General features: G+C 42.2%; 1 protein-coding gene across 3 annotated transcripts in view; it reads right to left on the bottom strand.

Moving 5' to 3' along the window:
• Positions 1-9,843: 9,843 nt before the first annotated feature.
• TBP (TATA-box binding protein) overlaps positions 9,844-11,622 on the bottom strand; it is a 54,834-nt gene continuing 53,055 nt past the window's right edge. For all 3 annotated transcript variants that reach the window (XM_056567033.1, XM_056567032.1, XM_056567034.1), the window contains one exon: positions 9,844-10,572. In XM_056567033.1, coding sequence (XP_056423008.1) covers positions 10,493-10,572 — 80 coding nt within the window. In that variant the 3' untranslated portion in view covers positions 9,844-10,492. The remainder of the gene's footprint in view (positions 10,573-11,622) is intronic.

The following is an 11,622-nucleotide window of genomic DNA, read 5'->3' as shown; positions in this document are numbered from 1 at the left end:
GACCACTGTCACTTTAAGCATAACTCTGGGATACTTTAACTTTTCAGTCTGATTCAGAGATAGTTTTTTCGTGACACTCTACTTTATGTTAGTGGTAACAACTGGCGTTTGACAGATCTTTGGAACAGTGGGCTGTGCAAATGAAAAATTACATTTTTCATTTTCATGGACCACTGTTCCAAAAACCTGTCAGACACCCATGGGGCATAAATGCTCACTGCACCCCTTATTACATCAGTGAGGGGTGTAGTTTCCAAAATGGGGTCACATGTGGGGGGGGGGGGGGGTGCGGGGTCCATTGTTCTGGCACCATGGGGGCTTTGTAAACACACGTGGCCTTCAATTCCGGACAAATTTTCTCACCAAAAGCCCAATGGCGCTCCTTCTCTTCTGACCATTGTAGTTCACCCGCGAACCACTTTACATCCACATATGGGGTATGTTCTTACTTAGAAGACATGGGGTTACAAATTTTGGTGGGAATTTTTCATATTTTCCCTTGTGAAAAAGAAAAATTTAGGGTAACACCAGCATTTTAGTAAAAAAAAAAAAATGTTTTCTTCATTTTACCATCCAACTTTAACAAAAATTCATCAAACACCTGTGGAGTGTTAAGGCTCACTATACCCCTTGTTACATTCCGTGAGGGGTGTAGTTTCCAAAATAAGGTCACATGTGGGCATACATTTTTTTGCGTTTATGTCAGAACAGCTGTAAAATCAGCCACCCCTGTGCAAATCACCAATTTAGGTACATGTGTACAAATGTACATGGCGCTCTCACTCCAGAGCCTTGTTGTGCATCCGCAGAGCATTTTACACTATATCTATCTATCTATATGGTATTTCCGTACTCACGAGAAATTGAATTACAAACAATTTCCCCCCCCCCCCTTTTACCTCTTGTGAAAATAAAAAGTGTTTGGCAACACCAGGATGTTGGTGTAAACATTTTTTTATTCATTTTTACACTAACAGGCTGGTGTAAACCCCAACTTTTCCAAGGGGTAAAAGGAGAAAAAAGACCCCCAAAATTTGCAGTGCAATTGCTCCCGAGTACGAAAATACCCCATGTGGCCCTAAACTGTTTCCTTGAAATACGACAGGGCTCTGAAGTGAGAGAGGGCCATGCGCATTTGAGGACTAAATTAGGGATTGCATAGGGGTAGACAGGGGTATGCTACGCCAGTGATTCCCAAAAAGGGTGCCTCCAGCTGTTGCTAAACTCCCAGCATGCCTGGACAGTCAGCGGCTGTCCGGAAATGCTGGGAGTTTGTTTTGCAACAGCTAAAGGCTCCATTTTGTAAACAATGCCGTTTTCTATGTTTTCATTTTTGTTGGGCTGGGGGGGTTATATGTAGTAGGGATCGACCGATTATCGGTTTGGCCGATAATCACGATTTTGGCCATTATCGGTATCTGCAATTACCTTGCCAATAATCCGATAATGCCCCGCCCCATTGCCTCCCCCATCCCCGGTTTTTATAATTACCTGTTCCCGGGGCCAACGCTACTTCTGGCTCCTGCTGCGTCCGGTGTCGCGGGGGGATAAATAGCCAATAACTCATACCGGAATATCGGTATAAGTTATCGGCTATCGGCCCTAACCTCCACAGATTATCGGTATCTGCCCTAAAAAAAAAAACGATATCGGTCGATCCCTAGTGTTTTACCCTTTATTTTGTGTTAGTGTAGTGTAGTGTTTTTAGGGTACATTCACACTGGCAGGGTTTACAGTGAATTTCCCACTAGGAGTCAGTGCCACGCACGGAAAGTTTGCAGCAAAGCAAACTTTAAGCAGTAAACTCACTGTAAACCCAGCCGTGTGAATGTACCCTGGTGGGGGGTCATGCAAGCCTCCAGCTGTTTGAAAACCACAACTCCCAGCATGCACTGACAGACCATACATTCTGGGAGTTGTAGTTTTGCAACAGCTGGAGGCACACTGGTTGGAAAACCTTCAGTTAGGTTCTTTTACCCAACACAGTATTTTCCAACCAGTGTGCCTCCAGCTGTTGCAAAATAAATCTCCAATCCCCTTCAGGAGGGAAAACCCCCCCTTTTCCGGGGAACAATGCCCTAACTTATAACCCAAATAAAATTTAACTTTTATTGTGATTGATTAAAATAACATTGAAAACGTGAAAATCAAATGTAGTGATTTTAAAACTATCAGGAAATACAGGGTATCTTCTGATAATGGCCCACTAGGTGGTGCTACAGTATAAGTTATGGAGTTCTTATTCCCCTATGCCGGTTCACTACCGTTACATAGTCACTCCACACTTAAACACAGCCTGTATTCCTGTCTAAAAAGTGTATAGATGCTCCAGCTGTTGCAAAATTACAACTCCCAGCATGTACTTGATCCCCGAAGGGCATGCTGAGATGCAGTTATGCAACAGCTGGAGGTACGCAACTACAACTTCCAGCATTCCAAGAAAACTGTGTGGGCATGTTGGGAGTTGTAGTTTTGCAAGATCTAGAGGGCCACAGTTTAGAGACCACTGCAAAGTGGTCTCCAGGGGACGGAAATTCTCACGGGCGTACAGCTACGCTATTGGTCCTTAAGTACCAGCGAGCAAGGGCGTAGCAAGCGGCGGTGCTTAGCGCACCATGACGTACATTTACGTCCTGTGTATGACCGCGAGCATCGGAGCAGTGCTCGCATCATACACTGCAGGTTCCGGCTGCTAGCAGCAGCCAGGGACCCACCCGGTAATGGCCGACATCCGCGATCATGCAGATGTCCGCCATTAACCCCTCAGATGCCATGATCAGTACAGATCATGGCATCTGCGGGAGATGATCGAATTATCTGTAATGGCGGACGGAGGTCCCCTCACCTGCCTCCGTCCATCTCCCGGTGTCTCCTGCTCTGGTCTGAGATCGAGCAGAAGATCACCGATAACACGGATCAGTGCTATGCCCTATGCATAGCACTGAACAGTAGTAGCAATCAAATCATTGCTATAGATAGTCCCCTATGGGGACATAAAAAGTGTAAAAAAAAAAAATAAAAATCATCAGTTTTTCCCATTTTACCCCCAAAAAGCGTAAAATATATATTTTTAGAAACCTATTTGGTATGGTCGCGTGCATAAATGTCCAAACTATCAAAATATAATGTTAATGATCTTGTACGGTGAATGGCGTAAATGTAAATATATTTAATAAGTCCAGAAATGCAGCTTTTTTTGTCACATTTTATTCCAAAACATAAAAAAAGGATCTAAAAAGTTTTATATATGCAAATGTGGTACCGATAGAAAATATAGATGACGGCGCAAAAAATTATCCCTCATACCGTCCTATATACGGAAAAATGAAAGAGTTATAGGTAGTCAAAATAGGGTGATTTTAGATTACTGATTTTGTACAAAGAGTTTTAGATTTTTTTAAGCAGTACAAAAATATATAAGTATATAGCCATGGATATCATTTTAATTGTATTGACCCACAGAATAAAGAGCACATTTCATTTTTACCGTAAAGCGTAAAAACAAATCCCTCCAAAATGTGCAAAATTGTGGTTCTTCAAATTTCCTCCCTAAAAAAAAAAAAAAATTATATTTTTGGGTTCGCCTTGCATTTTATGGTAAAATGAGAGATTTCATTACAAAGTACAATTGGTCACACAAAAAACAAGCCCTTATATGGGTCTGTAGATGGAAATCTAAGAGTTCTGGATTTTAGCAGGCGAAGAGGAAAAAACTAATGAAAAAATAAAATTGGGCTTGGTCCTTAACTCCTTAAGGACCAAGCCTTTTTCACCTGAAGGACGGAGCCCTTTTTTGCAATTCTGACCACTGTCACTTTATGCATTAATAACTCTGGGATGCTTTTAACGATTATTCTGATTCAGAGACTGTTTTTTCGTGGCATATTATACTTCAACACAGTGGTAAATTTGCGTTGTTACTTGCATCCTTTCTTGGTGAAAAATCACAAAATTTCATGAAAATTTTGCAAAAATTTGCTTGTAAGGAAAATGGATATTCCAAATAAATTATATATTGATTCACAAATACAATATGTCTAATTTATGTTTGCATCATAAAGTTGACATGTTTTTACTTTTGGAAGACATCAGAGGGCTTCAAAGTTCAGCAGCAATTTTCCAATTCTTCACAAAATCTGAATTATTCAGGGACCAGTTCACTTCTGAAGAGGATTTGAGGGGTCTTCATATTAGAAATACCCCATAAATTACCCCATTATAAAAACTGCACCCCCCAAAGTATCCAAAATGACATTCAGTAAGTGTGTTAACCCTTTAGTTGTTTCATAGGAATAGCAGCAAAATGGAGAAAATTCAAAATCTTGATTTTTTACACTTGCATGTTCTTGTAGACCCAGTTTTTGAAATTTTACAAGGGGTAAAAGGAGTAAAAGCCCCCCAAAATTTGTAACAATTTATCTTGAGTAAGGAAATACCTCATAGGTGGATGTCAAGTGCTCTGTGGGTGCACTACAAGGCTCAGAAGGGAAGGAGCGACAATGGGATTTTGTAGAATAAGTTTTTCTGAAATGGTTTTTGGGGGGCATGTCACATTTAGGAAGCCCATATGGTGCCAGAACAGCAAAAAAAAAAAAAAAACTCCAACATGGCATACTATTTTGGAAACTACACCCCCTTAAGGAACGTAACAAGGGGTCCAGTGAGCCTTAACACCCCACAGGTGTTTGATGACTTTTCGTTAAAGTCGGATGTGTAAATGAAAAATTTTTCAATAACATTTTTTTTCAATAAAATGCTGATATTACCCCAAATTTTTCTTTTTCACAAGAGGTAATTGGAGAAAAATCCTCCCAAAATGTGTAACCCCATTTCTTCTGAGTATGGAAATACCCCATATGTGGATGTAAAGTGCTCTGCGGGCGAACTACAATGCTCAGAAGAGGAGCAGCGCCATTAAGAGTTTGGTGAGAATTTGGTTGGAATAGAAGTCGGGGGCCATGTGCGTTTACAAAGCCCCCCGTGGTGCCGAACAGTGGACCCCCCAACATGTGACCCCATTTTGGAAACTACACCCCTCACAGAATTTAATAAGGGGTGCAGTGAGTATTTACACCCCCCTGGCGTTTGACAGATCTTTGGAACAGTGGGCTGTGCAAATGAAAAATTATATTACGTGACGGGTGTAGTTTCCAAAAAGGGGTCACATGTGGGGGGGGGGGGGGGGGTCCACTGTTCTGGCACTATGGGGGCTTTGTAAACACATGGCCTTCAATTTCGGACACATTCTCTCTCCAAAATCCCAATTGCGCTCCTTCTATTCTGAGCATTGTAGGTCGCCCGTAGAGCACTTTACATTCACATATGGTGTATGTTCTTACTCAGAAGAAATGGGGCTACAGATTTTTTTTTTTGGGGGGGGGGCTTTTTTTTCCTATTCTCCCTTGTGAAAATGAAAAATGTAGGGTAACACCAGCATTTTAGTGAAACATTTTTTTTCTTCATTTTCACATCAAACTTTTAACGAAAATTTGTCAAACACCTGTGGGGTGTTAAGGCTCACTATACCCCTTGTTACATTCCGTGAGGGGCGTAGTTTTCAAAATGGGGTCACATGTGGGTATTTATGGTTTTGCGTTTACGTCAGAACTAGAGATGAGTGAACTTACCTTTACGAATTCGATTCGTCATGAACTTCTCAGCTTGGCGGTTGCTGACTTTTCCTGCATAAATTAGTTCAGCTTTCCTGTGTACTCCGGTGGGCTGGAAAAGGTGGATACAGTGCTAGGAAAGAGTCTCCTAGGACTGTATCAACCTTTTCCAGCCCACGGGAGCACCTGAAAGCTGAACTAATTTATGCAGGAAAAGTCAGCAACCGCCGAGCCGAGAAGTTCGTGACAAATCGAATTTACTGTAAGTTCGCTCATCTCTAGTCAGAACCGCTGTAAAATCAGCCACCCCTGTGCAAATCACCAATTTAGACCTCAAATGTACATAGTGCGCACTCACTCCTGAGCCTTGGGCGCCCGCAGATCACTTTACGCCCCACATATGGGGTATTCCTGTATTCAAGAGAAATTGCGTTACCAATTTTGGGGGCCTTTTTTTTCCTTTTACCGCTTGTGAAAATTAAAAGTATGGGGCAACACCAGCATGTTCGTGTCAAAATAAAAATTTTTTTTACACTAATGCTGGTGTAGACCCCAACTTTACCTCTTCATAAGGGGTAAAAGGAGAAAAAGCCCCCCAAAATTTGGAACAATTTCTCCCGAGTACAGAGATACCCCATATGTGACCCTAAACTGTTTCCTTGAAATACGATCGGGCTTCAAAGCGAGAGCGCCATGCGCATTTGAGGCCAAGATTGGGGATTTGAATCCACCACAAAAATACCCTACGGCAGTGTTTCCCAAACAGGGTGTCTCCAGCTGTTGCAAAACTCCCAGCATGCCTGGACAGTCAGTGGCTGTCCGGCAATATTGGGAGTTGTTTTTCAACAGCTGGAGGCTCTGTTTTGGATACCGTGCCATACAGGACTTTTATTTGGGGGGGGGGGGGGGGGGGGGTGTACTGTGTAGGGGTATGGGTATATGTAGTGTTTTACTTTTTATTTTGTGTAGTGTTGTGTTTAGTTTTTAGGGTGCATCCACACGGTTGGGTTTAGAGTGAGTTTGAGCCGCAGCGGAAAATTTGCCGCATCTCAAACTTGCAGCAGAAAACTTGCTGTAAATCCGTCCGTGTGAATGTACCCTGTACATTCACATGGGGGGGCACACCTCCAGCTGTTGCACAACTACAACTCCCAGCATGCACTGACAGACAATACATGCCGGGAGTTGTAGTTATGCAACAGCTGGAGGCACATTGGTTGCGAAACACTGAACGTTAGTTACTTAACTCAGTGTTTCGCAACCAGTGTGCCTCCAGCTGTTGCAAAAATACAATTCCCAGCATATACAGTCTCTCAGTGCATGCTGGGAGTTGTATTTTTTGCAACAGCTGGAGGCACACTGGTTGTGAAACACTGCGTTAGTTAACGAACTAGGTTTCACAACCAATGTGTCTCCAGCTGTTGCAAAACTGCAACAATCAGCATGCATTGACAGTCTAAGGGCATGCTGAGAGTTGTAGTTTTGCAACAGCTGGAGGCACACTGCTTAAACTCCCAGGATGCCCTTTGGTAGTCTGTGCATGATGGGAGTTGTCGTTATGCAACAGCTGAATGCATACTTTTTCATGGAAAAAAAATGTGCCTCCAGCTGTTGCAAAACTACAACACCCAGCATGTCCTTTGGCTGTGCATGCTCCGAGTTGCTGCCAAGTAACAGCAGGAAGTGAACAGGACTCACCACCTGCTGTGTATCCTGCCGCCCGGGACCGCCGCACTGTATCCTGCCGAGGGACCGATCCTGCTGCTCTTGTCGCCGCCAACGATCCTGAGGGGACCCCGCCGGACCAGGGCAAGGTAGCTGACCCCTATAACTTTTTATTTTACCGCGTATAGGTCGGTATGAGGGCTAATTTTTTGTGCCATGATCTGAAGTTTTTAGCAGTACCCTTTTTGCATTGATCGGACTTGTTGATCACTTTTTATTAATTTTTTCATGATATAAAAAGTGACCAAAAATACACTATTTTGGACTTTGGAATTTTTTGGCGCGTACGTCATTGACCGTGCAGTTTAATTAACGATATATTTTTATAATTCGGACATTTCCGCACGCGGCCATACCACATATGTTTATTTTTATTTACACTTTTTTTTAATGAGAAAAGGGGGGTGATTAAAACTTTTAATAGGGGAGGTGTTAAAGGATCTTTATTCACTTTTATTTTGCAGTGTTATAGCTCCCATAGGGACCTATAACACTGCACACACTGATATTTTACATTGATCACTGATTTCTCATAGGAAACCAGTGATCGATGATTCTGCCGCTTGACTGCTCATATTATCTCAGGCACTGAGCAGTCATTCGGCAATCGGACACCAGGAGGCAAGGTAGGAGACCCTCCTTGTGTCTAATAGCTGTTCGGGACACCGTGATTTCGCCGCGGCGATCCTGAACAGCTCCCTGAGCTAAGCATGGTTTCACTTTCACTTTAGACACAGCGTTCAACTTTGAACGCCGCGTCTAAAGGGTTAAAAGTGTGCAACACCACGATCACTGCCTCGCGCTATTAGCCACGGGTCCCGGCCGTTGTTAGAGGCTGGTCCCGACCCGCTATGATGCAGGGCCACGTCGTGGTCCCGCGTTCTAGAAAGGGAAAGGACTCAGGATGTACCTGTATGTCCTTGGTCCTTAAGGGGTTCCACTCTGGTGGAAAAAAAAAAAAATTATCAATCAACTGGTGCCAGAAACTTACAGAGTTGTAAATTACTTTTATTAAAAAATCTTAACCCTTCCAGTACTTATTAGCTGCTGAATACTACAGAAGAAATTACTTTCTTTTTGGAACACATAGCTTTCACCTGACATCTGTCCATTTGAGGAACTGCCCAGAACAGCATGTTTACACTATGGGGATTTTTCCCTACTCTGGACAGTTCTTAAAATGAACAGAGATGTCAGCAGAGGGCACTGTGCTCATTATTCAGCAGAGCACTATGTGTTCCAAAAAAAAATAAAAAAAAAATAAAAATAAAAAAAAAACTAAGTACTGAAAGGATTAAGATTTTTTTTTTAGAAGTCATTTACAAATCTGTTTAACTTTCTGGCACCAGTTAAAAAAATTAAAAATAAAGTTTTCTACCAGAGTACCACTTTAACCCCTTAGGGATGCAGGGTTTTTCCATTTTTGCATTTACATTTTTTCCTCATCCCCTTCTAAAAATCATAACTCTTTCAATTTTGCACATAAAATTCCATATGTCGTCTTATTTTTTGCGCCACCAATTCTACTTTGCAGTGACAGTTATTTTACCCCAAATCACTGCACCACAAGTGAAAAGGGGAGTGGCAAGCGTGCTAGGCTCAGAAGGAGCAGGGCATGCAAATACTGGGTGGACGAAGCCCCCCAGGCTCCAGCGGTCACCCTCGCCGCCTGGAGGAGCCACCGTGCGATCCAAGAGGGATCGGAGCCCCGCACTCCGAAGCTGGGCAAAAAATACAAGACCTGTTGAGGGTAAATCCAGATAGCGACGAGGAGGCACCTGAGTCACCCTGGACAAAGAGGGGCTGAACCGTCAGGCGCCCCAGCAGGCCCCATGTCAGAACAGAGGTGCTCAACTGTCCCGGAACTGCGGAGACAAAATCACCAGAAGCCCCTGGGCGCAGTCACCGAGCAAAGAAAGGTGGCTCTACACCCACGAAGCGGTCCTAGCATATGTAGGAGCACAGACATGAGGACCCCACAACAATAGTGGCGTACCAAGACTGCAGACACTGAAAACGCAAACATCCAAAAGGACCAGCAGGAAAGGAGTTATGCCCACAGCAGGCCAAGAGTGCAACCTTATTAAAGAAGAACAAAGCGACGGTGCTGTTGCTGCAAAAAGCCCCGGAACCTACAGACAAAAAAAAAAAAAAATCACACCCCATCTCCTAATGGTGCCAAACAGCAAGGCTGCAGTCGCAGACTCAGGAGAGGAAGAATGAATGTGGAGCAGGAAAAAGGCCAACACCATATGACTTTGGAGCAGTGAAAATGTGTCCTCTAGAGTGAGGTATCAATTTACACTGGCAGTATGATGAACCTGGGTTTGGAAGATGTCCAGAAAATGCTACCTACCAGAATTCATTGTAACCACTATAAAATTTGCTGAAGGAGGGATAATGGAGGGAGGCATTTTAGAGTTTGTGCTACATCTATTTTGTATACTAAGGGAGTAATGTTAAAATATAGAAAATATATATGAATATATATGAAAAGAAAAAAATCACATTCAGAGAATAATAAAATTTTATTTTGTCCAGCTAAACACTGAGAGTCAGGAATGTTTCTGGCACAATAATGCAATCATAAAAACTGAAGCAATTTACAAACCATGGCTTAAACTCCGCAGAAAAAGCATCTTATCCCCTATCCAAAGGATAAGATGTTTTCCGGCAGAGTACTGCTTTAAAGTGGCTTTACTGAAATTAAAAGACATTAAAATGAACAATAAAATACTGCAGACTAACAGTACCAAGGAAACACATAGGGGAAGAATATGAGCCACATGTGGCATATTTACAAGTGCTGGGCTCCTTCCTAGAGATGCAAGGTTAAAAAAAATAAAAAAAAAATAAAATAGAACTCTAAAAAAAAAAAAAATACTTAGATTCTGTAAGTTACATGTGTCGAAACTGAATAAAATGCAGTATTAGACATCCCATAAAAACTATAAAACAAACCTGTCACATAAAATCTGCATTCTCCTTACCATTTGGCAATTAAATAAAATATGAAAGAGTGGCAGGAACATACTGAAGATAGTAGAACACCATATGTAACCAGAGTCCATCTCTTCGGATAACGGTATTCCAAGCCAGGTAGACAGGCTTCTATGTTGCAAAACACATACAAAAAGTTAAAATCTCAAAAGCAGCTGTTATGTTGTCTTTCTAAAGCCTTTAAGGATAGGGTATATATTTTCAAAAGCTTCATATATCTCTGCTCGAACTTTAGCACCTTGGGGAAAAAGAAAACCAGCAATGAATCATTTAATACAAAAATGCATTACACAATAAATACTATAGATATGAAGGCAGGCAGATTCCTTTTAAAGCATACATGTAGTTTCAAAAAGATTGTTAAAAAACTGCCTGGCTTTATTACATTAACCCTTCAGAATGGTGACAAGGTGATTTTGTTGCTCTCTACTTCTTATGCCTGAGAGTCTCCTCTATAGTACACAGCTATTTTTAAATGCCATGTTCATATGTCTGGAATTTCTGTGGGAAATTCTGCAGCAGCAGAGTCCCATTGTATTCAAAAGGGATTCTGCTGTGCTGAGCACACAGCAGAGTTTTCAAGCCAGATGTTTCTGGTGCGGGAATTCCGATTTCTGTTTCCGCAAACAAAAACAAAAAAATAATTTAACCTGTCCATTCTTTCTGCGGAATCCACACGGAATACATTGCTGTCTATGAGATGTCGCATTGCCATGATGCGGTCGTAGCCCTGGCATATTATCATATTATGCTGGCACCTGCAGCAGAGATTTTCTGTACGGACATGCAGACCATGTGAACATGGCCCAATTCTTTCCCTTTTAGGCAGCAGGACCAGAGCTGGGCTGCTTGCCAATCGTACATGCACAATCACATCCTACCTTACTTATCTGGTCCTACAACATATCAAAAAAAAAAAAAAAAAAAAAGTTTGTGACAGTGCCCATTTAAGTAAACACTGTTCTAGCAACTGATAGTGCCAGACTGATTTATGTTTGGATTGCCTTCACTAAATACTACATTATGCCAGAAGGTTCAGATGATAAACTATAGTAAATTTTAATGCATTTCCTCCCCCACCGCTCCCGGCTTGGTTTCCAGAAGTGAGCCATGTACATCAATCATGCAGGGCAGGGAGGGAGGAGGCAAGCATGCTGCAGCTCAGCCCAGCCTCTGACTCTTGAGCTTAGACATGATTTTATACCTCTGCAAACAGTCATCAACTAAAGGATAGGCAACGTTTTATCACCCTATCAGCATCTCAATTTTTTATTTTTTTTTTCTAACC

The sequence above is a fragment of the Hyla sarda genome, chromosome 3, assembly GCF_029499605.1.
Source record: "Hyla sarda isolate aHylSar1 chromosome 3, aHylSar1.hap1, whole genome shotgun sequence".
Taxonomy (NCBI): domain Eukaryota; kingdom Metazoa; phylum Chordata; class Amphibia; order Anura; family Hylidae; genus Hyla; species Hyla sarda.
This window is presented reverse-complemented; position numbering and strand designations above follow the sequence as displayed.